Here is a 26811-nt window from a genome sequence, read left to right on the forward strand (position 1 = left end):
CCAGGTTTCAAAGGTAGATGTTTCCTTTTCGCTGCCATGGCTCAAAACAGTGACTCTGCAAGAAACTTGGTGTAAGTCCTCCCTGGCAGCACACAGCACTGCAGCTACACATTCTGGCTGGCTAAACAGTTGCTTTTCATCACTATTCCACTCTCTGCTTGAAATTACTTAGGGGACACTGCTAAATACATTTTAGAACTTCGGTACCGAACACAAAACAAGATTAAAGAGGTGCAATAGGCAAGTTGCCATTGGTGTTTCCCTGTCGCTTCAGGATGAGGAGTGACATTGCTCATGTAATACAAGTGGATAATAAGGGTTAGACTTTGTAGGTAGGAATTTCAGAAGTGACCAATGGGTGACTCATGAACACTGAAATCAATGACCTTTCCTGCTCAGCATTATAAAGAAAATAAGGGTGGTGCAAATTAGACACTAAACTCAAGTCTGGAAGGGACAGACCTCAGTGCTGAGATGATGGCCCACACTCACACAACAGCTACAGCTCACAACTGTAAGCAGTTGCCCATAAGCACCATTATTGACTATTATAAGCTAATGCAATACCTCTTCCCCCTCCTCTATCACCACAGGCTGGTTGGAATTGCCACAGAGACAGACGACCTTGTAGCTGGCACATCTCTCAGTAGCACTGGCATAGAAAACAGTATCCAAATCATCACTGTCTTCTCGCATCAGAAGAAACCAAATTTTTGACATTAAGCAAATCAAATCCCATTTCAGAAGGGGCCACCTCTGAGTGGGTGCCATAACCTACCTCACTTCCAGAAACTCTACAACACTGAAGATCACTGTTTGGTTGGGAACTGGCCCAGCAGGTTCAAAAACGTATCAGGGATTCAGTGACATCTGGAGGCACTGTAAAATTATACTCCTTGCCTTTTTTGGGATCTTTTAGTCCTTCTGGGATAAGAGATGTTCAAAATGCAAGATGCGCACACAGTTCTCATTTTGGAAAGCACTGTAAATTGGCTCACTAAACACAGTCAGACTCAGACACCTCTTGTTCTCTGCAACAATCACAATTCCATTTGCTTCATAATTAATTCAAAACACACCGGACTACTGGATTGACAAGTATTGTAATACACAAGAGCAAACTGAAATGGAACAAACTAAAGAGAAGGAAGAAAGAACTTGCTCAGGACAAAAAACAAAGAATTGTTCTTCTTGCTCATTGCTAATCCCTATACTTGGGAACAAGACACCAACATCAGGATCTATTTGATACCAGTCCTTAAACATAACTATTGTAACTACATTAATAACTTCATGACTGTATTATGTCATTTTCCAATGAATTTATGGGAAAGAATCCTAGTGTTTATCTGCATTGTACCCTTAAAGCTCTCAAATTCCCTTTTAACTGCCCAGCTTCAAAAGGATTATTTCATGGGTTTTCTATCTAGAGCAGCTCTTCTCCCTGCGGATCTTCCATCATCCTTCACCTTGGGCATACACAGCATTATGCCCAAAGGGCCAGTCACAGAGTTAGATTAATAATGCTTTACCAGTTACCTTCTCTTTGTGACACAATTAACCCTAATTAAAAGATCTCCTTATTTTTAAGAAAACATACAAACAAACAAACTTCCTTCAATGAGACTTTTCCCTTGGGCTTTTAAGCTAACCAGATCCACCCAATTGCTCTTCCAGATCCACGCGTCGAATGGATCCAGTTTCCACACCACAACACCAGATAATACACTCAGCCATTGAACATTGCTTGTACTGATAAATTGAGGTTTGTGTCACTATGTTTGCAAGGAAATAGCCAAAATCTCATTTCAGCCTCAGACTGAAGGCCAAGCAAGGTCAAGCCTGTTTCTGCTTTAAGTTTGAGTTTTCTCCCATATTGCTTTCCTGTATTGTCTCCACATGCTTCCCTAGTACCATCACTGCAGAGGGAAACTTACCTATTCAAATCTCTTTTCTCTTACTGTACAGGCTGTGCCCACAAACAGCTAGAAAACAACGAGGTGGACTGCCCACACTTCCATCCCAATGACTGTTAGCGAGCTGGATCTCATTTAAATGCTGGCACAAACATTAAATATTGCAAGTCCAAGCATAAAATCACGGCATTTTCTTCAGAAATGTGTTATTTTACAAAGCGCTACACAAAGTGTTGTCACAAATTTTAAGCGACATAATTTAAATGTTAAATAGCCTCAAAAATTAAGAGACCGCTTCAAGTAGCATGAAAAAATGTGGGATTGCTCAAGGTCAAATCTAATTACAAAGCTTGCTAAGATGAAGACGGTTTTTTAAGTAGTGGGAAATTAAATTATTTGTCCAAACTATCTGGCAGTAAATACCTGCCTGTTTTAATTGCTGTTGATTCAACCTAATAAATGTTGGAAGGGAAATGCTTATGCTCTGCATCAGTTTCCTTTCCATGTAAAGCTCTGCCCGATGTCCAGTGGGTTGGTGTGGTACCACATCAGGCACACCAGCACATCACTGGTTCACTGGCCAATTCAGTCCCACTAGGGCTAGTACAGAAGAATGCATTGTTAGGCACTGGGAGGAGACTGAAAACCAAGCTGTACCTCTGCTGGGTACAGAAAGGAAAACAACAGAAGATTAAGTAAGAAGAAAGTCACATGAAAGCTGGAGGAATGTTCCTACTTGGATGGTCCCAGGAACCAGTCAAAGAAAAATAAAATTAAAATAAAATATAAAATAAAATAATTATAAAATAAAACAATCATGAATATATGGGCGCGTTCTGCTGCTGCCACCCGGTGGGAAGGTGGAGTAAAAAGCACTTCAGTAGATCAGTGGGTAATGAGGGCTGTGCCTGAGTCACGGTCAGGCTGATATTTATACTGTACCTCTGCTGACAGTGCTTTCCAAGACAGATTTTTTCAGAGAAAGCAAACTAAAACTGAAGGAGAACCACTGCGACTGTCTGCACCTTCCATGCAAGCAAGTCACTCTGCTGCTTTGGCTCATTCCTGGTGTCTGTGAAATCACTCCATGGACCTGATCCACTTCAATCCTACAGCTCTTTATCTCTGGTGTGAGCTGTTCATTTTTGGTGGTCCTCTGTGGAGCCAGGAGTTGAACTCAATGATCCTTGTGGCTCCTTTCTAACTCAGGATATTCCAAGACTCCCTAAGATGCTGGAGCTGACACAGAGTAGGCTGAACAGAGCTTTGTCAAATGCAGGATCTCAGCTTACACTATTTCAACATTCAGCTCTTGAAATTTACAGGTTTTACTTAGTTAAAATTGAAGTTCACCATGTATCCTGTTACACACACCTGAAGAAACCTACTCACTGCAAATCTGAAGCAATGGGGATCTAAATGCCTTAGTAAATTTGGTCTTAAAAGTCCATACCTGCCTCGTTTCACTACTTGGGAGCTGGCAATACAGATGTTCAGGGTAAAAACAAGAACTCAGATACTCTGTTATTCACTTATCATCTCCTCATAGATAACAGAGGGCCTCTGAACTGGTAAACGATAGCACAACATTTTCATTATCAACATTGTTACTTGTGGATGATAAAGCAGAAGCGATGACGACAATTTAAAGTCAACTCAAGTTGTCAGGGTACAGTCTACAGGGCAATTATTGAAGAAGATAAATTTCTGATGTTTAAGGATTCTCCAGCAAAACAACAATAGGCAAGAATTCCTCCAACAAATCAAGCAGAATGGGAGGGAAGTGGGGGGAAGTGGACTACCTTGTGACAATGAGGGATGAAGAAGATAAGCCTCTCCTCAGCAGCTCAGCTGCACAAGCAACACTGTTTTGTGAAATGCTGCTCAGACTGACTCTCATTCCCCTCTATGTCTATTTTTTCATGTCTATAATATTCCCAATAGAATGACTACAGGCAAAATTATCAGTGAATCTACAGCATCAAACTGCAGTATGTAGAGCTCTGCCAAGCCGCAGTAGTGGCATGAGAGTTAAAGAATGGATGAAGCTTTCCACTTGGTGCCATGAGGGGCAGCAGGTAAAATGCATAACAACAAACACCATCCACCATTGCTGACATCCAAATACAGCATCAGCAGAATGGAAGAACCAAAGTTCACATTTCATCTGAGCAAGACACCAACCCTGGGATCCTCTCAGTGTTTCATTTCAGAGGCATTAATTTAAGATAAGTCAAGTTTCACCAGCAAACAGGTGTCCTTGATTTGCCACTGTACCAAAACACAAGAAGCCCATTTACTTTTTTTTTTTTTGCATGAATTTTAATACTAAAGCCCCAGTAATATGCACACTCATACAAACATTGCACAGAAAAATACTTGCATAGCATGTAAGATGAAGAACGATCTCTGCCTTTGCACACTGCTGTTAGGTTACTGCTCAACCATTTTAAACTCTAACAGTTGTTTGGATACGGGACAGCAGAATTAACCAAAGATGTCAATATATTATTTGATCTTTGATTCTAGACAAGAGGATGTAATCATTAGCAAAGACCTATTTATCTTCCTCTCATTTTATCATCTTGTAATTTAAATGATTTCTGGATTTCATTTGGCTTATCAAGTTCTCGACAACATCATGAGATCCTGTCTCCATAGAAAATGATTTCTGCCTTTCTTCTTCCTTGAAGACTGTCATGTCCTGCTCACTCCATCAATCAGCCTGACATTATCTTCCTTCCACAGTGCGGCAAGCTTAAGTTATCAGATTTATGCAAAAAATAACAAGTAGTTCTCATTGCCCCAGAGATCACTTCGCAATTGGATGTTGTTCTTTAAACAGAGTTACTCCTATTGAAGCACAGGGTTTATTCCTGTGCCTTTCATCCTCTCTTCTATTTATATTCATCTATTCATTGCTTAATTCTTTATTTACAGTGTGTTACAACATCAATGACTGTTTTTAAGAAACTACTACTTACTGAGTTTTGATCAGATACAGAAAAATAGTTACAGAGGAAAAAAATAGGACGACAAGCATTAAAGAAATCCATTAACACAAAACAGAATCAAGATCTGCAATACACACTCACTGCGTGTAAGCTAGTAAAACCCATCTATCAATACACAGGTTCTAAATACACCACATCACCCAGATAACTCCAAGGACCATCATCTTCCTTTCATGTTTCTCACCCTGTGCCGTACGCTCAATAAAGACAAAAAGCACCCTCTGTTATTGTTGTTTTCTTGTAAGCCTGTGAATTCATTCTCAACTACCAAGCAGCCTCTCTGCTGTTACAAGGCAAATTACGTCTCACCCAAAATAGTTAATTGTTTTGCAGGAAGCAGAATGTTATACATTCTCTACCAGGACTTGTGCGACCCATTTGGTGTGCAGTGATGTTATGATCTCTTCACTTCAGAGGGAAGGACTCCACTTTTCTCCCCCATACCCATGTGCAAGTAGCAAGCCAGTTCTTGGTGAACATGCTAATAAGAGCAGTAGCAATTAGCAATATCTCATCACGACCATCTGTTGAGACTGCCACAAAAATGCCATCTTTCCACTGCGTGTCTCCTGACTGAATTCATCATTTCACAACATTCAGTTTTTCTTTGGTCAAGAAATGACCTTGCTATTACTATTTATTACTTAATGGATCTCGGTCTGAAAGCCCACATCATAGACTATAATAAAATATAGCAAGCAGAACTTCACCCACTTTAAAAGTAGAACATTTAGCATTCAAGGCAAAATGTTAATAATAATTCAAAAGTGCCATTTCTTTGCGTGAACTTTTGACCAGCTTAGCTAATGGATTCAGGACTAAGAAGTATTGAAAATAATTCTGGGAGAGAGCTTGCCAGACACTTGTCAGCTTTCAAATGTTTTTCACTGTAGCTGGCCAGAACAGTGCAATGATGTTATTTAAGTGCCATACTCTGTTGTTTGCATAAATAAAACTCTGTAAGTACTAGCCCAGCTGCCAAGTCCCAGGCAAGTCAATCTAAATACAACCCCTGGCACCATTTTGCGACTAAGTCAAATTTGTTCCTAAGACCTGGAAATATTAACCAAGCAAACGTGTGTTTCAGCACCCCATCTGTTAAATGAGAGTGATCACACTTTGCATTCAAAGCAACTCACGTTCCTCTGACATACACCTTGCTTCACTTTGATTGCAGTGAGCTGGGCTGAGGAACTCCAGCACACCGCTATTTATTTACACTGAAGAACTCAGGACAAAGACCTTTCTTTTTTTGTTGAAAGGCAATACAAAAGAATGATTGGAATGAATTTGGAAAGAAAAAGGAATATATATGTATATATATATATATATGATATATCATCATATATATGATACGATATATCATCATATATATATATCAGTGATATATACAGCATACTCAGGCCTTAATTCTGATCCAGAGTTCACTTAGCCCAAATCCCTTGATACTGAAGAAGGGCTGAAAAGTTAGGAAGATGCTTTCTGCACTCACTGTTGGGTTAGATTTGTTCCCTGAAAGAGGACACGTTCTCACAGCAAGGCCTCTTTTCTCTCCCGCTTGGCAGAAACCACCTGCGATACAGCCTAGATGTTCCTTGACTTTAACATAGCACAATTATTTGCCAGTTGTAGACTAATTATTCCCATTCTGTGTCTGGGGACTGTGGGATCCCTTGTAGAAAATGGCATTTTGCTGAGGACAGCGATTTCACTTCATTTCTAAAAACTGGTGACACAAAGTTGTGGATCAGCACAATTTTAATTCTTTAACTCCAGCAGGATGCACCCAGACAATACTTTGAGGACCTTTTTACTACATTCCAACTGTTTTAGATGAGAAATTTTATATGATTTCAGTTCGGGGTATTTGTTTGCAGTTGGAAGAACACCAACACCCGCTGAAAGGACTGAATAGACAGAAATCATTAGCATAAACACAGCTTGGGCCAGACACTCAAACTGCTGGCATGATTTATGCCAACAGACATAATTTGCACTCTGTTCAAATTATATCCTGACTCGATTTTCATACTTTCAGTAAATGTTATTTTTTTTTACAGATAGTCTAGAAATACCTAAGAATACAGATATCTTTGTTTGGCTTTCAAACACCTCTCCACAACAGTAAGTCATGAGAGTGCAGTCACCATTCCTTCCTCTGGCTGACCAATTATTTATTGTCTCTCATTAAATAACAATAATAATAATAATGTGCCTGTGCAATTATTGCTTATTCATGAAACAAGATAATATGCTTCCTTAATTTTCAGAGTCTCAATACACGTTTTATTCTACCAGGAGCAGACTGTGCAAAGGACATCACTAGGACAAGAGCAGGGAATGTGTCAGAAAGCCTTGGTATTCTCAAATTGTTTTGTGCAGGGGATGTTATTACATTTCTGTTTTCCCTGGACATGCATATTTTCATAATCTTTTTCAAGAGATATAATATTTCATTGTGCTATGCATTTTGGATCAAGAAGAGCACTGGATCCAACCTGGAACTTTACAGTGGCCATAGTTACAAATGAGGGGCTTGCATGCTGTTTTTCTTTTCCCTTTGCAGCGTTAGCTGCTGACCACCACTTGTGCTGGAGCCAAGCATGCAGTTGCCAGCCCAGGACCACTGTACTCTCACCTTTATGATCCATCCAGTGACAAACCAGAGGCACTGTGAAGGAGAAAGGTCAGCATGGTCCTTATTCACATCTATTTCTTGCTACATAGAAAGAAATATCCCAAAGAAAAAGGGAAATAAAGAAAAAGGGATACAGAGAGCAGAAGAAATACTCTTTTCACCCAGCCAGAAAATAGGATGCAGGGGAAAGATGACCTCGATACATTTAAATTCCATTCATTTGCGCTAATAAGGCATCAACAGCCAACATGAAACCCAGTCAGTTACAGACAACACCTTACAAATACCTGTTAAGACAACATGATCTGTTACACACCAATCATGATGTTCCACCCCCGAGGTATAACACTGAGCTACTTTGCAACCATTAGTCACTGCACAAAAATAAATACATTAATTAATTTTTAAAGAGACAGTGAAAGAAAGCTGTTGGTTCTGAAATACACACTACATCTTTAGATGCTCCTTTAAGGAGACTCAGGTGCAAAACTAATGGGACGACTGTAATCAAAAAGATATAAGCAGTAAATAAAAGCTTACAGTAAAAGCCTGCCACGTGCTTATATGATTATCATCAATTAGAACACTCAGATAAGTAAAAAAAAGACAGTGACCATCACTGGACTGTAAGTCACATGGATGATGTCCATCAGAGAAACAAAAGTGGAAATAAAGAAAGGGGAAAAAAATAAAGGCAGGGCAAACAGTAAGAAATAGAAATGTTGATCCTTGAATTTTCTGCTCATAACTTCTGTTATTGTCAGAGTATCATTACCAATTGCCTCCCTGGTAGATAATGAATGCCAGGTGTAGCATCAGTTCGTGTGCTGACATGTAGCATGTTCAGTCTGATGAGGAGAGATCACCCTCCTGAATCCTACAAGGCATCTTAAACCACCTGATTTAGAACCTGCTCTCTTCCACCAATGGTCATTCTCCTGAAAGAACACTGCCAAACACTGAAGAACAGACAACTGCAGCAAAGGAATAGAGGCAGCAATTTAATTATTAGGGTTCTTTTAAGAAAATACGTTGTCAGTTTCTCCCACAATTAAACATTTTTTTGTTTCCAAGATGAGATGTTTGCTCCAACATGTCCTTGACACCAGACTCAGTCACACCACAAACTTCTAAATGTAAACCAAGCAGCAGCTCTTTTGCAGGGGAAAATAACCACACCTGGCATGAGAACAGAGCTGAGATCTTTACATGGTCTTTGTGAACAAGGTGCAGGCAAGGCCAAACATGACAACTGATTTCCTGCTTTTAAGTACTTGACTTTTTAAAGCCTGTGCAGTCACTCACTTGGAATGGAACTCTCCAGTAGCACAAGGCCTTACAATTACATTAAAATTGGACTTGAAATCTCAGACAGGCTCTGTGCTGCTATTACAACTAATGTGATTGTAAGGCTGTGACAACACAACCCATGCAGTAAGCACAGGCATGTCGATCAATAGCTGAACAGACCCTAAAGCAATTTCCATCTCTCAAAATGGCAGTGATTTGCAAAACACTGAATGATGAATTCAGTAAGAATTTTATTAACGCTCAAGTGTTAATAAAATCATAAGTACAAAGTCTAACTTTTCTTTTGGGACCAAACACCATATGACGTATCTGGAGCAGGCTGGAAACTAAATCACAGAAGAAACACAAACTCCCCATTCAGTTTGGTCAGGACTTCCATCTTAAACCAGTCTTTCAATCAATTCAGAGAAAGAAATTCAATGCAAGCCCTTTACATTTCCATCTATTGCCTTCATCACTCAAACATCAACATTCCCAAGGACTCAGCATGTTGACCTCCATGTAAATCCATAGCACAGCTTCTGAGTAGAGCATGTCCTACTTTCCACTGCATCACTATACTCAAGTAAACAGTGAGGTCAAGGTGCCTTCCATCCTATTTGCAGATTTCTACTTCTTTCTCCCAACACTCGTACAAGCACACACATATCAAACATAACACTTTTTCATGCTTGGTTGGAATGGTGGACAATAGAATGTAAAGATCACATTTCCACATATAGCAACTATATAAAAAGTAATGCTGATAGTATCTTCACAAGCTTTCCCCAGAAGTTATAGAATAGGGTAGCCCTGACATTGCTGGAAACAGCTTTGTTTTGGCCTCCTGCTTCACATTGATACAATGGACTTACCATTGTTTGGTGAAGTGAGATTCACCTTCCAAAAAAAAAAAATCTCTCTTCTTTTTGCTATATATTACTGCCTCTTTCTGGTTTTGTAGCATGATGAAGTACAATACACGTAAGTACACATTCTTCACCTCATCAGAAATTTTTCCCATAATTATCTGGGATAAATTTTTTCATATACGATCACATTCTGCTCAGCTAATGCAGACACTCTGGGTACGTTTTACCCTATAGAAGACTAAATTAACACTGAATTTCTCTTTGCTGGTAGCCTCTATGCACACACATGGATTCTGAAAAAGACTGTCATACATACAGCAAGTTCTCAATGTTATTTACAACCCCTTCTTCACCACTCCACCACAAATAAAGGTTCCGTTCTTCCTCCTTTGTTTTCCCCCTCAAAAATGCACCAGCAAACATCATGCAGAAAACTCCATCCCGTTCTGTCTTAAAGGAATCCTATTGCTCAACTGAATTGCTTTCCCTACCCTATTACTTGAGATTACAGCCAGGGCTGTATATTGTAGCTTACACTATATTTAGAAACTGGATAATAAAACACATAAATAACACACTGAATAAAACATTAAGACATAAAAGGAGTTAAACAGCACAAAAGGCTAAAGCTTATTGTGCACTAACCACATCTGACCCGCTGAAATACAGAAGACACATAACTCTAATTAGTGAAATGCACCGTTGTGACTTAAATCACAAGACACCAAGCGTGCTGTCTGTCTGCAGCTGTGCAATGAAGCCCTTTCCACAGCCTTGCAGGGCCCTCTGGTGGAACTAGGAACCAAGCCCCTAGCAATCCAACAGCACTGTTAGAATGCACGATATCCCAGCCCAAAAATAAGAGGACAATCAGAAGGCTGCTTTTCCCTCTATTCCTTGAAAGCAGCATTATTTCTAACATAAAGTTGCATCTTCCAGTTAGCCTTCAAATTAAAGTAGATTAAGCCATGGAGCCAATGTAAAAGTTTTCCTGTTTGAATCTATCGAGGACACAGTTCTACTCACAAAGTCCTTAAAGCTGTGAAAAGCTGCAACAGACCAAGTAACAAGCAGACTGTGACAAAAGAGTGACTCAGATGGTCCCACTGGTAGGTTAGATCAGAAAGCAATTAAAGACAGGCAGAAAATCAGAAACAGACACATTCTAAAGAGATTCTGCCTTCCCTAACCAACAGCAAGGGAAGAAAAGCAGCATCAGAGAGGAGAGCCTTTGTTTTCTGCATCAAGGCCACAGCTACAAAACTCAGATGATGAACTGAGTCCCATGCATCAGTGTCACCCAGTTCAAGCATCAGTCAGAAGGGCACAAAGGAAAATGATCACAGAAGCCCAGAAGATTATCTCAGATCCCTGTGCAGACCCTGCACAGCACAATCAACAAATAAGCCCATCTTTTACACACAATGGAAACCCCTGGTCCCCTGAACACCAGCCAAGACAGAAACCTGGTTGCAAGAGATCGCATCTAAGATGCCAAGCAGCAAATTAGATTTTCTGCTGCATTTCACTAAGCAAAGAGGCAGAGTTTTCAACACTTCAGGCTGCTGTTAATTCCCTTATGAATTCACTTCCCAATCTCCACGGTCTTGCACATTTGACTTGCCATTGCAATTTTCAACAAGACTCCCACTGAACCTCTGATAACCTTGTAAATTAATCCATCCGCAGAGCAATGGGAAATAAACTCTGTGAAGTTACTACTCATTCTTCCAGTTGGCAAGAAGACCAAGCTGTCCCAGTGAACTCAAACAGAGTGATATATCCCCATGCTCTTCATCATCCTGTATCTGTGGGAAGCAAGCAGACTATTAGGGCAGAACTCTTCACTTGAAACAACAAAGAAAAAAGAAAGTGAACCAAGTAAGACAGTTCAGAGACAAGTTTGGCCCTACAGATGTGTATTAAGCAAATGGTTTTCAAGAGTATTAATAATGGCCTCTCCAAAAACTGGAACCTTCAACAAGCATGAGGCTGAAAGTATTTCAGGTAGGAATCATCACATAAAAATAAAATGCAGCAGCCTCAAAAAAAGCCAAACTGTACTGATTAAACATGATAGGAATTGTTCAGCTGGTTATACCAATTAACAGTCTACAAGTCCAACCTCCAAGTGAGGTGACCTGAGGAAGTGTCTGTTCAATGTCTCATCATTTGTGGATCCTGACTTACAGCAGTGAGGAGGAAACAAATCTTCTCTGGTACTAAATGAACATTGCTTCATTCAGCACAGCATGGAATTGATAGTTAGACTGGTCTCAGTTAGGAACTCTGGGAGCTTGAAATACTGCCTCATTTTAAATAGCTGTAGTAAGGTTGGTGCTCAGCCATTGTCAGTGCAAAAGACAAGCTCTTCAAAAGGGCACTTCACAGCAATGAAGACAGATGAATTTTCTGCATTGTCTTTTCTCCACAGATGTAGAGGGAGCCTGCTGAAATAATCTGCATAAGCAGCATCTTCAGTGATCTAATGGTAATGAGAAGGAACAACTCTCCTCTACCTTTTGCCTAGTTAATTCTGTCAGCCAAAACAATTGCACCATTCAAATGAAAAATAGGTTGAGGCCTTCAAGCTGGGTTCGAGATCCAAACTTCCTCAAAGCAATGGCAGAATTGGCTTGCTAGATTGAACAAGGCTCTTTCTCCACTAAGAATTATTTGATGGCAGCAAATATATTGCAGAACAAAAGAATAGGCCTGCCTTGTCCTACACTTTATTACAGTGATGAGGCCCTTTTTGTCAAAGGGACTGTTCAATGCCCTTGTCTTTCACTTTTCAGCAACAGGATGGTTTCTGGGTCCTTAAAGATATTGTCTCTGTTCCTGTCTGAATATTATGGAGACAGCTGTCAAATGTCATTCTTTCAAGTGCCATCTAAAACAACCAAAGTCAATATGTGTCTTTCCAGGATTAGACTCCTTAAAAACTGCAGTATTTTGAAAAGAAAAAGAAGTCAATCCCACTTTTCAGCTTAAATTCTATTGTCTGCCCTTGGCTAACAAACTTTCTTAGATGTCATGAGTAAGCACTTTTTCTAAAAGAAACCAAAAACACAGACTGAAACACATGGCTTTTAATAACACATTCTTAAAAACAAGCTCCTTTTAAAGTATCACAAGCTACATACCTTGTGTCTCTCAAACAGCAGGTATTTCCCACCTTAATATATACCTACTGGCTTACAGCCGCTTGATCTAAGGAACACAGGACAAAAGCCTTGCCAAACCCAACGCTTGAACTCATTCCTCTACCAAAATAACATGCTCCAGCACACTTTACTTTGAAAAACATTGAAGTTGTCTATTAACCAGAAAAAAAATATATATATATGCACCTCCTGTTAATTTATATTAACCAGATGAGGTTTATTATTTGCTTTCTATGAAATGAGCTGCACTAAAAGAAAATTATTTGCTTTCAGACGCAAATCAGCTGCAAGACACTGTTTTGCTCACATATCCGATTACATCACAGATCTGATCATACCTCAACGCACTGTATTGAACAGCCAAAGAAAGATGATGCTGGGAAACACAGGCCCCATCATGAGGGCCTTCTAAATGCTCTGTGATGCCATGCACCAGATAAGAGAATCAAAAATGGGGTGACTTGCATCTGGAACATAGAATCAATTTGGGATCGGGGTCACTTCAGTGTATGCATGAGAGAAGCTCATATCTGGGGAAGAATACACACCAAGAGTCTGAAAAGGTGAGAAAAAGCTCCAGCCTCAAGGCAGTCTGTTTGAAGAAGAAAGAGCTCTATAATCTGACCGTACTATTGTGCAGAACCTACCAGAGTAAGCACTGCAAGAAAATTTGCTGAACAGTTGAGAACCTCGATTGTGTTTTACAATCCTTCTTTGATAAAGGGAAAAAAATCTTTAGTGCCAGTTAAAAGAATGCAGTGAAGCATTCCAAAATGTTATGTTAAAAGACTGCCAAAATTTACATGACACATAATGAGCATTCATCATATGGCCACAACAGGGGATCACTGCTGCCTTATTACATGTATTTCCCTTAGGTACACATGCAAAGTGCATCTTAACAAGACGAAAAATAACATTTCTTTTTGCAAGACTTCCCTGAATGACAAAAGGAATTTCAATGGTTTAATCAGCTCCAAAATGTGCTGATAAGCAATAGTTCTTTATAGGAAGGGTCAAGATTGCCTAATTAAGTCAGCATTTTATGTAGACCCTTCTCTTCAGCGAAGTGATTTAGTCAGTTACCATAACAGCTACCTGTAAAATGGTAATCCTGTATCCACGGGAAAACCTTACAGGCTTTTGCTGAAACTTCTCTATTTCTCCATGACCCATGACCACATCATATAGCAAACACACAGTACCATGGAACCCAGAAGTTGGTGATGAGGCAAGGTATTCTGTGCAGTTCTTAGATACACACATTGCTAACATGCCGTGGGCACGTAAACAGACACAGCAGCTGTATGCGGGTCAAATTCAGAGGCATGTGCCAGGATTTTCACATTTTTTGGCATGCACATGAGGGTCCTTCAGCTCTTACCTAGACAACCACCAGCAGCAGCCAGGAAAGAGATCGATAGGTTGTCTCATCTGGAAGATGAGCACTCTAACAAATGTATCCTCTCTTCCTAGCGCTGAGCTGAAGTGTATGTTAAAGTTGCACGCAGACCCAGGAGAACATGACTCAGAGTTATGAACGTTTCATATGGATTAATGGCAATACACCTGATTTAAGAAGGCGACTATATCACAAACAGGAAGCCTTGCAGAAATCCCCAGGCAAGAATGACTCTGACCACAGTTCTCAGTTCACTCTTCTCATCATGAGGGTGCAGCCAGGATTCTGAGCTAAAAGCAGAACTCACTGGTACTACTACATTAACTTTACGTTTCTTGCTTCTGGGATCAAAGGTGATACAGGGCATTGGCACTGGTACTCTATATGTCTTTCTGCAGTGAGGCTGGGGTCTCTGCACAGCCCCAGCACAAACACATTGCTTCCAAGATCCAGTCAAGGATCAATTCACAAAGCCAACCCAATTTGTTCTGAGCTGTTTCTACCATATGTAATGAGATACTTACACTGTTCTTGGTAGATGTATCTCGCTAGAATTTAAATGCATTCCTTTAAATGCAATTATTTTTGCTTTGCTCTGCAGGAAAAAAAATGTATCATGCCACAAGATGAACTAAATCACAGTCCATATCTGTGTTACTCTGTGAAAGAACTGGCTCACACAGTCTCAGAGCTTTGATCTATCACTCACCAAAGCCAAGGATAACACTATAAAGTCTCCTGGTAAGTACTGGATGAGGAGGGAGAAGATAAAGATACATTTCAGAGTTGTTAAACAAACAAACAAGTCCTGGCAGTCATGAAGCTCACCAGAAAATTTTTGGAGGGATTTCACTGCATGAAATTGCTGGAAACTCCATGAAATTTTACAGCAACACGTTTTGTTGCTGCTATATTTTTAACCCATTGCACTGATTGTAAGATGCTGTCAACAGCCTCATCAGTTATCTGCAGCTAAGAAGTGGGCTCTAACATTCTGCAAGTGGTATTAATTGGTCTCGGACGCACATAATGAGTTCAAAAACTCCTACCTGTATGTCCCCGGGGATGGTGGCTAGAGGCGGACAGCAATTTACAGCAGACCATTAACACATAGACCAGAAAGAGCCAGTCAGATAGAAGCATTGATTTGGCACAGAATCTCATCCTGGAGGCAGAAAAAGAAGAAGATGAGTGAAAGAACAATGCAAGTAGGGAATAACATAAAAGCAGTGCTGAGAAGGAAACACTGCGGAGATACTAAAGAATAACAAATAAGGCAGCACTGGCAAAAATCATTTTCGCAGTTTGGCTGAAATCAATTCATTTTCTAAGTATGTTTTACCAGCTGAAGAAATGGCTACCACACATCAGGTTACCACATGTATAGTTATAATAACACCACACAACTGCAGTACATCTTGAGCGGTTTTATTTTTTCATTAAGGTCCATCCACACAGCTTCAATATGTATTTTGATAAGGTGTGCCACTACTTTTAAACTGCACTTGCCTGGAAATCATAGAAACACCAGAGAACAGCATCATCTGTATTTAATACCTCTTTGGGAGTATTTGTTAAAGGCACCAACACTCAGGTAGGCACGTGTATAAACTGGCTGGATCTCTGAAATACAGATTACCTGCTGGCTTTCCTGGACATCACTAAGGTTTGCTAAGGGTTAAACAGTCACAAAACCATCACCTCAGCCAAGTGTACCAGGACTCATCGTTATGCTGCTGGTGTTAGAAACTAGTTCAGAAAACAGTTGCTCAACAGAAGGCAGATGCTGTTAGTCTTATTTATGCGAGTGATAGAAATACGGCCACAAATCCCCAGTAATTTTGCTGCAAATATCTACAATTAAATCCTTCAATAGCTTATGTTATGCCATTCATCATATAGAAAGTTAATCTGATCATTTTCTTAAACCCAATTACGATGATTTATTACTCGTGCAATACATAAATGTGTGTTATGCACTTGAGCTCCTAGATGTAACATTCCCCACTTCCAGAAGATGCTGTAAGCAGGAATACATCAAATTAATTAAAGGCAAATCATAGATTTGCATAAACTGAACTAAATACTGCTTTCATAGCAGCGATGTTATTCTGCAGTTAATCGGCATGCTGGGATTTGGACAAGCCTATCACAAGCATTTATATTTGCACCAAAAAGTCCTTAGAGAACTTTTCCCTGCAGATTCTAGTTCTGATTCCTCATCGTGCTTTCCGAATACTTTTTTTTACATCTATCCATCCTTTCAATACCTGAAACTGCTCAACCAATCAGATCCTTCAAGTGCTGAACAGCCTGATAATTTCCAAATAAGCAAATACAATTAAAAGAATCCCATGCTTCAGCTCAGTCTATGGCAGGCAGGTGAAGGTCCTGTTTTAAACCCAGCAACCATCTGCCATTGAAACTAAAACAGATCTTATGTTTTCTCATTTGAAAGCGCTTGCCTGATTTTCCCTTTCGCTCACCACAAGACAACCCTATTCTCTCAACACATATGAATGAAAACATCAATAAGGCCCAAGCAATTCAGAATCGCACCTTTTCATATCAAAAGTTAAGGGGCCAGAAAGCTGCTGTAAATACATTTTAGCAACAAACCCTATTTGCACCTGCTGGTTCCTTGTTTGTTTTTAATCAAGGAACTGTTCTCCCCCTTCAGCTGTCCTTGTAGGCTTCAGCCCACCATTGTATGTGTTCTATTTAAAAAGCTTCACATTTATTGTGAAATAACACAGAATCTCAAAGAAAAAGTAAATAAAGAAGCCATATTTTAAGGATTGATTGGGGGAAAAATATGGATATTAAACTGTGTTAAGAAGATGCTCTGTTTTGAAATCAATATAAGAAGAAACAGTTCCTTTATAAACAGCGAGTGAATCTCTTCTACAAGCATGAATCAGCCTCAAAAGAGTTCAGTGCTCCTTACCTTTCCTAGAAATATCCTCTTACGGAGCATCCTAAGCTAATTCACAGCAGTTACTCTCCAGCTGATCACCATGGACCTAATTCACCTGCACCCAGCTGAACCACATGAGGCCATTGCAGCTAATGGTGCTGAGTAACCATGAAAGGAGCACAAGCGTTGTTATTGCTGTTGATCTTCATCTAACTAAGCTGTGCAGCAGGTACTGAAATCAATCTACCATTTCAAAATCTACCATTTCAGAACTCAGTCCCTAGATTTTCCCCAGGTAACAACAACAACAACATCACTTTACTGAGGAGAGAGCTGAATTTAACCATCGTTTTCCTTCTCCTCTTATGACAACAGTAACACGTGGCTTGCGCCTCATACGCCACTACCTCTGAATAGGAAGCCATGATTTACTCATCTTGCTCATTAACTTTGCCACCCTAAAGTCAAACACAGAAATCTGATCCAGTTATCAGCGGACATCCCAGCTCTGGTGTCACTCTGTAGTAACATAAGGAAGATAGGGGCCTTCCTTCAGGTTTGCTGAGGTGTAACTGAAAGCAGGATTTAACTCTTGGAATTAAATACTACAGATAGAAATTGTGAGCATGCCATTTCCAGTGTGACTTAACAGATGGGACAGATATTTGGCCCCAAATCATGCACTGGCTGCTCATCAGCTCCTATTTCAGAATGTAAGTGAATCCAGGTATTCCCACCATCCCCATTAGAGGAGCGAGCCTGGGTTCAATGGAAATGTGTGCTAATATCATTTCAAAGCTTTCCCATATTATGAAAGCCTGACTGTGTTGAAACCAGGACCCTGATATTAGACAGGTAATGGAAAACAGTGTTTAATTAGCGTAACAGAGCAAGCTTAGTCCTGAGTAAGTACATTTGAGTTCAGAAATAAGTGTATTACTAAAAAACATCCATACAATTACATCCAAACTGAGAGGCTGCTAAAAACATTCAGTGTCATTACAACAATACGACACTTGCAGACTCCAGTCTGTCCTGCAGGTAGACAGGATACCAGTCCTCAGCCCACTGATACAGAGAGATACAGGAGATACAGGGTGATCTTTAACAAGACAAGGGAAGAATGAAGTTTGGCAGACAGAAGCAACAAGGGGTGCTGGGCCCTTCAGCGTCAGTAGGCTGCTACTCTCAGAAATGTCAAGCCTTAACTCCCTTGGATTCAAGTGGATAGTGTTGCTAACCACAATAGCAAATCTTCAGTGTCATTTGAAAGCTAAAAAGCGCTCTTACCTTGGGGACTTCGCAAGAATTTTGTTCCAGTCAAACACAATTATTTCAGTGTGTTTTTCATAGTTATTCCAGATTCCCATTTGCGGCTGCAGATAAGCCTTTCTGCATTTCAGAATGTTCTCTTCACTTTGGGGACCTACAAAGAAAGCCATATTACACTGCAATTAATGTCTAGAAAGATGCTGTGAAATAGATCTTTGTTATCAAAATCGTTGCTTCACAGTGCCATCTACAGTCCAACCCGATGCCAAAGGCAGCAGGCACGCTGCTCTTGTTTAAAAGAATACAGGGAGGCTGTGTTGAGACAGCTCTGAAATACCACTACATGAACAAAGGCAGAGTTTGCTCCCCTGGAAATTACACATACAAGGCACACTGCTTACTGTGGTCTATAACCAAGTGTCTTCTCTCTCCACGCAAATGCCATGGAAGCTGTTTCATTGTGGAAGGACACCACCATGGTGCAAACAGATCTCCACGTGATTGCTCGAAACCTCCAACAAATTGAACAAGAGGTTATTAAGTGTGGAGTGAAACCCTTCACTGTATTCATAAGGATTTGGCCAAGGCCCCTGGAGTCCAGCTACCTCAGGAGCAGAGAGGGTCCGTAGGGATGCATCCATAGGACCACATCTGTGTGATCAATATTTTACTGCTCCCACTGATGCTTCTGGTTCTACTTGCATCATATTCAGGTCAAGCCCACCTGCAACCAGAAGCTACATTTCCAAGTCATTATATGAAGATGGTTTTCTAGCAGCAGTGACACACATTCCACAGAATAATGAGCTCAAACACCCCCATTTCATAGGCAGCCAAGTCTCTTTGCTTTTATTGTTAATATTTGTTCTCTCACTTCTATCCCTGGGCACAACTTGACCTTCTGCTATTGGAAACACAACACGGTGTAATTTGTGAGAGCAATAATAATGTGGTCTTCCCTGATGAAGTGACCACAATAACCTTTTCTCGTGTTCTCCCACCACTCCTTTCATTTCAGTGTTCCTTTGATCAATCGGAAACCCACTTTTTAAGGAACACAAAATTACATTAACACATACTGGGGTCAGAAAAGTCAGTAAGCAGACACCTTCTAGGAGCTTAGGACAGGAATGGCCCTGGCTCAACACACTCAGTCTCTTCCTGCTCAAAACACAAGGAGAAAATAGTAATCACTGGAATTAAAGCGGTACCAGGCCAACAATCCATAATTAATCATGTTTTACTCCACCTTCATCTTCAAGTGTGGAGTTTCAGAGTGAGCCAAAGTCACACAGAGCAGCAGTTCAAATCAAAACACGGGCAAAAAGATGTCTGAAGGCAAGCATTATATATCCAGCCTTCCTTATTAGTAGTTCTTAAGCACATAAAATATTAATAATAATAAAAAATCAGCATGCTTCCAAAGGCTTACTGAGAAGAAAAGCAGGCAAACAGGCTTTCCAATACAGTACTGAATGACTGAAGTGGCCGCATGGAACATTTTTACCCATTTCATAATAAAACGGATGAATATATCCTCACAGTGCTCTCACAGGAATCAATATCTCAACACACCAAATTAGGTTTTGGCGTTTCTTTGCTCCTTTATTTTTATCAGAGAGAAGGAAGAAGAACTCGTGATGCACCTACAGGTAAATAGTAACTTCAGTGTCACCTATCTGCACAGACACGTTAAACACTGGGTAGAGACAGGGAAGCATTGATTATTCCAACCCATTCTAATTAAAGGAATACAGCAAAAGAGGCGGATAATACTGATATCATGGGGCTTTCTGATGCTTTGCAGGCACTGTGTATTTCTTCTGATAGAATAAGACGGCGTTCTAAAGTAACTACTCTTCCCACCAATATTTACATGTTGCAAAATGCCTCTTACAGCTGCTTTCTGCAAAGGATGAATTACCAAAGCTTTTTAAGCCATCTCTTATAATAAGCTATTCAATAATTTAGACAACCTCCATCCATTAAATATTTAGAAAGCCTTAATTCCTCCATTCTCTCTAACTCCTCAGGGTGGGGGGAGAGGGCAGTCAGCTAAAGGGAGACTCTTAAACCGGAGGCTCCCGAAGGCTCCTTGAGGCTCCCGGTGGCCGCCGGCTCTGCCGTGTGGCTCTGCTGCTCCCTGGCGGCGACAAGTCGCCTCAGCCGGCCCCACGAGCTCTACTTCGTGCGGGAATGAGCTGTCCGTGCAAATTAAGTGTTGTCATTAATCATGCTAACACGCTGCTGTCACAGGAATCCTCCGTTCACTCCCCCCCTCTGGGAGCCAGGCGGCTGTGTGGGCAGACACCAGGCTGAGCGCTGCTCCCAACCCTCGAGATCCTCCGAGAGCCCCCAGAAACAGGCCAATAATGCTTCAAATCACAGCCACAGGTTTGAACTGAAGCCTTCAAATTGCAGTAAATTCAGCACGGCAAAGTCATTCCAGCAGTTCATTAACCTCCCTTTAAACACTGAGCCTTATTTCTAATCAGCGTTTGTCCAGCTCCGCTTCCAGGCATCCAATCTCATTAGGCTGTTTCTCCTTTTCCTCTGCTATCACATGCAGCAATTGTGGCCTGCAGTCGAGCCCTTGCTGAGCAACTTCACATACGTTCGTTCGATGGAGGAAGCCTCTCCTTGAGAGGTTTTGCAATATTAAATCCATCACGTTGCTCTTCTCTGTATTGCTGCTGATTTCTCAGCGTCGAGTTTTTTGAAGTGAACACCAAAAGGTAAAGGAACTAGAGATGATCTGTATTAATGCCACAACTAGAGGTAACAAACTTCCCAGGCTGTACTCAGTGTTCTCTCCTGATAGATCCTATGCATCTTCTGAGTGGGGTTATCACAGTTCTGCCCATTCTTATTCACATTAATACCTACATCTAGTAAGAAGGCTCTATGCAAGCTGAGAAAGAACACAATATCATGCACAGAGTAACATGAGACCATTCTCCCACTATAAGAAAGCAAAACGTTTATTGGGACCAGTTCCCATGTCCTTTACTCAGAGACCAAACATCAACTTTTCTGCCGCAGTTACCTCCCTGCAGGTAGTACTGAGGAATGCCAGATCACCAATTACTGAACTGCTGTTATATTCACAAAACATGAGGTACTGGCCCCAATAACAGACAGCCTATCCACACTAAGGCAGACATCCTATGTGCCATTTGTCTAGGGGCAGATGTGTCTGTCTTCATCAGCATTTGGAGCTCTCTTTGGGGTATATCTGTCTTTACTGTCCCTGTTAGATATGAGAACAAACTGTCCATACATTGTGGACCTGTTAATAAGATGAGCTGGGAGGGCTGTAGGGAGTGAAAATATGGATCCTATGTTAGAAAGCTGTCTTTAGTAGGACTAAAGGCCTCAAAGTTTAACCCGACGGAGCTCAGGTCACACAGAAGCATGTAGAATAGGAAAACAAATTCAAGGCGAGAACGAACTGAAGGTGAAAACTAGAGGAGTGCCACCAGCTCTCAAGCTCCCATAATGCAAGGACGAACTTGAAATCACAGCAATCAGTGCATCTGCTGAGACAAAACAAGTCAGGTATCAACTCAATACCTGACACAATGTGAACTGCAGGGCCTAGCTTAGGTCCACTCCAGGCAGGAGAGCACTCATGTCTTCAAACACATTAACTCCAGCACCTGTGATTCCCAGAACTCTCAGTTTTAGAGAGCGTTTACATGGCTGGTAGAACTAGCAGCTGAGTTATGCTGGCACAAGTAACTGATCACTTGCAGTCCAGAAATACAAGAAAAAATATGAGAAGATCATCTAAATGAAATAGGACATAATTTGGTACTTGAAATATTAGGAAAAGATGTTAGGGTTGTTCTCTCAACTCAAACTGAGCCAACATCTTTCCTTCAGGAAAAGAATTCTACTAAGACCAACAGGATTACAGCCGTAATCCTGTAAATTATAGCTGTAAAGTGAAGACAGAATGTACCCTTTTCTCCATATAGCATTATTTATTATTCATAATCATCCTACAAAGAACCCTTCTGCCAACGTAAATGCACAGAGAGGTAAGTACTGCTATCAAGGTTTCATTTTGAAGGTTTCACAAACAGGCTTCTCGACTTGGACAGCAAACACAAGATATTTCCTCATTACAGCCTGGCACTTCAACTCTTTCAACTACATTTATCAGAGAGAATTTTACACTGTGATGATCCAGGTTTTTTCAGGCCCTCACTGTAGCCTGCGAAACAGCTCAAAGTCTTCCCCACCTCCTGGTGTATGGCCTACTTAAGAAATGGGCAGAATTGCAGGCACTGTGTTCAAGGAAGCACAGGAACTGCCTCAGCTCTGCTCAAAGAGGAGGCAGTGTCCAGCTCCACTCCCAGCTGACCTCCCTGAAAGCAAAGCAGTGCTGTTGCAAAGCAGGCAGCATGCCAAGAGATGCAGGGAAACACATATCTGAAATAAATCTCTTCAGCAGAGTGTTTCAGACAGGGCAAATACGCATTTCCCCTACTGTAAGCTTTTTCTACCAGGCATGCAAGAAGCAGATGATCCCCAACTGTAGGTCTTCATACCTCAGTACCCTGAGCACAGCCATCCAGCATACATCTCTTATAAGTGAGAGCAAATAGTGGCAGAAAGAAACTGGAAACACCTCCTAGGTGTAATGGAGTGGTTTTTTTTCTTCACAAAGATATGGTCAACTACTGGTACATCATGGCTATCATGATGCTTTTCTGCTGGTGCTAGGGGATTTATGCAGACAGATCTAGTTCTTTCCAATCCTACTGCATTGGAACACCACATTCCCTCATTCTCTAAAACATTTCACTCATGGTAAATAGCCACATCACATCTGTTCATTCTTCCCCCTCAGTCCCCATTAGGCCTTGACTCTGACAGGGTCTGTCCATTTCTGCATCATCAGTGTGATCCGATCTCTGCTTTCATTTCATTTAGTGAAACACTCCAAGAGGAAAGCACAGAATAGCTAGATTCACTTTTAGAACACAAATATGCTTTATGAGCAATGGATGCGCGTTGGCCAATGAAGAATCCCAACTGCCTGGGTATAAGGGATAATTGTCCCACTTGGGACTCATTAGCTAATTGTTAAAAGATTCTAATGAAAAGCATCTCATAAATATAGCACTAAATTTCCAAAAGTGTAATTACGGACTGAATGCACACTTTTAGCACCTGTGTTATCAACTACACAAGCCAACAGCAAAATACATTGTGCTGTGCTATTTCTGTTCTTGGTCCCAGTTACACTGTAGTGCATAGGATAAATACTAGCAAACTGAAAGTTTAATATTCCTATTTTTGTACCAAAAAAATAGCACAGTTAGCTTTTGCTTGGCCTCATACCCTGGAGAAGTATCCACTTTTTGGGAGCTAATTGGAACATGACCATCACTGTATAGACACAGCACAGGTAAGTTTAGTTCTCATTGAATTTGAGAGACTTGAGTGAGGCTTTATATCCTTTATATTGTGCTCTGCAAGTACCAGGAGTCTCATAAGGTTTTCTACATTGTGACAGCATGCCCTGGTGCAAGAGAGTTTCAAAACTCCTATTATTTACATTCTGCTTCCTCCCCTCCAGAAGTGATTTCCTTTGTCCCTTCCTCTTACAGCCTCTTTACACCCCCTTCACTGTCCCTCCTCCTCCCTTTCTTGTTTATATGGCAGCTCTTCCTGCCTCCTCTGGGAATCCCACCTGCTCTGCAGCAGTGTGTGAAAGCATCAGGAGAACAGCTGGCAGACAGAAAGAAACCTCAACTGTAGGTCATGCATTGATCAGTGGTGAAAGGCGGCCTCCTTGCTTAGAGGAGGTTAATCAACTGCTGGCTGCTGTTTGCATCCTTTCACAGTCACAGGTAAGCCAGACAGACCCCTTACCTCTGCTGAGACAGGACAGCAACAGCAGCAAGCTGATACAGTTTGTCAGAAGCAGTAAGAGGTGTTAGTGTGATATTTACCTCTGGAGCACCTAAAGTGTCAGAGGGGAGATGGAAGCAGAGCCTCTTTCTGGCACCTGCCACAGCTAAAGGAGCAGCATGTGAATGTGTTTCCACACAGGGGGCTCAGCCTAGTTATGCTGACTGGAGTAAGAGCATGGCCAGACTTCAAACAAATGCAAAGTAAAACTTCCTTCTTTATTTGCTTAAGAAAAGGGGGGGAAAAGGGCACTTTCAGAAACCTTATGCTTTCTGTTCCCAATCTGCCTACAATAAGTTTTGGTTTTGTATGGCCCCTTTGCTCATACACAAGCCACTTCATGATCACATGAGTGATGGGAGGAGCTGGAAGAGACTAAGTGGCATAGTTTCCATTATGGTTTGAAATGCTCAGGGTTGGAAATGAAGTATGAGATCCGCTCACTTTCCCATGATTATGATTGCCTTAAAAAATGTGAGATCTCTTGAAAGTAATAAATTGTTGATCATTTATTTGGTTTCCTGGTAGACAACAATCAGCTCCTAATCAGCTTTTCATCACCTCTGGAGAGCTATTAACTATCTTAAAAATAATTACAAAGCAGAAAAGACAAATTTCTTCTAATTATTTTCATCCAGGAACTCGAAACTTTATGAATAAAATCAAGATTCACGGGGAAAGAAAAAAAAAAAAAAAAAAAAGGAAAAAGAAAACAAGCTGGACTTGGTGGCACATTTAGTTCACTTATTTAACATGAGCTGCTGTTTGCCAGAGTGCTGGGGGAGCAAACATGCACAGAATGATAGTTATGTTTTTCACTATGCATGCTGCCCAAAGCTTTATCTCAGCCTGTGCTGAGCTCTGACTGACTCATATACCTCGTCACAGCCAGCAGTGCCCTGCCCTCCTCCTCTCAAATCTCTTTGAGGTTTTTCTCCACCTTTTGTCTCCCGGAGCTCTGTCCTTTTGCCACAGCCTCCAGATTTACTATCAGATTGGCAGCTGTTTCCCCTTGCTTCCCCCAGATACAATTTGTCTGAGGTCATGCTCACAATGGCAGAGCTAAAGAAAATAACCGCCTTTTCTGTTCCTGGATGTTGTGCTTTCTGAGCACGTTATGGGTACTCACATCTGAATAAGAACCAGTATTTCCAGCCACCTTGGATAGACAGTTAATTTGGTTGACAGTTTGGTTTGTTTTTTGGTTATGATTAAAGAGATTGCAGGAACCTTTCGTTTCTCTGATCTCTGACAGAATCCCATTTTTCAGGTCCCCACAATACATATTTCTGCACTTTTTGGTAAATGAAATGCAAATATTGTCAACAATCTTCAACAAATCCTACAACAAAGAGAACAGCCTCCAAATTTCCATCCTATCCTAATTAGCAGCAGATGGAAACGTCTCAGCACGTCACCTTTCTGTCACTTCAGATAGGTAATATGAACTAAACAGAGCACCTCCATCCCACACACAGCTTTTCAGTCATTGACCCCACCAATAATCCCATGAAAATAGGACAAGGGGGAATGGTTTTAAACTGAGACGGGGGAGTTTTGGATTGGATATTAGGAGGAAGTTTTTCACCCAGAGGGTGGTGACGCACTGGAACAGGTTGCCCAAGGAGGCTGTGGATGCCCCATCCCTGAAGGCATTCAAGGCCAGGCTGGATGTGGCTCTGGGCAGCCTGGTCTGGTTGTTAGTAATGCTGCACATAGCGGGGGGGGGGGGGGGGTGTTGAAACTACATAATCATTGTGGTCCTTTTCAACCCAGCCCATTCTATGATTCTGTGAAAATAAACCCTCAGCATACATCATTTACCTCCATCCTAATGCCAGCTATTGCTCAAATGCAGCTGTCCTTCCAGAAAACAAGATTATGAGAACTCCACTAGATCCTGAGTCAAGTTTTCAACAGATCTTTCCCTTCCAGAATGATGACAATGTCCTACATGTTCCTAAATCGCAGTTAAGCAGCAAGCAGCCCTTTGTAGGAAGACTGTGAGACAGACATGTTTGATTGTTACATACCATGAAATGTGTCCCCAGACTCAAGAAAAGATGCCCTTCTTGGAGGTAGGCACGAATCAAATATATTCCTCAAACCCAGCCAGAGCTAACGGAACAAAAATGTAATGGACTGTGAAAAACAGATCAGACTGGATTATGGATTTTAAGGGACAACTAACTAGAGTGTGTGAGGGGCTGAGCTAATTAAATACTCCCCCATCAGGACCACAGCTGCATTTTATTTAATTTTTCTATTTCCCATTGGAGATGAATTGTGATTCACTTTAAAAAGAGATTCTTCTTGTAAATCGATCAGTGTTAGACCCATTTGACCTACCAGTGTCTCTTTAAAGATTGATGAACTGAAACACAAAAGTGAAATTCTC

General features: G+C 41.0%; 1 protein-coding gene across 1 annotated transcript in view; it reads right to left on the bottom strand.

Annotated features, from left to right (window-relative positions):
- The window catches only part of TAFA4 (TAFA chemokine like family member 4), a 67635-nt gene that overhangs the window by 27580 nt on the left and 13244 nt on the right, over positions 1–26811 (bottom strand). Inside the window, exons 2-3 of the mRNA XM_015874840.2 lie at positions 18507–18642; positions 15349–15464 (exon numbers count right to left, since the gene is read on the bottom strand). Of these exons, the coding sequence (XP_015730326.1) occupies positions 15349–15464; positions 18507–18586 (196 nt within the window). The 5' untranslated portion in view covers positions 18587–18642. The remainder of the gene's footprint in view (positions 1–15348; positions 15465–18506; positions 18643–26811) is intronic.

Source organism: Coturnix japonica, chromosome 12 (assembly GCF_001577835.2).
Source record: "Coturnix japonica isolate 7356 chromosome 12, Coturnix japonica 2.1, whole genome shotgun sequence".
Classification (NCBI taxonomy): Eukaryota; Metazoa; Chordata; class Aves; order Galliformes; family Phasianidae; genus Coturnix; species Coturnix japonica.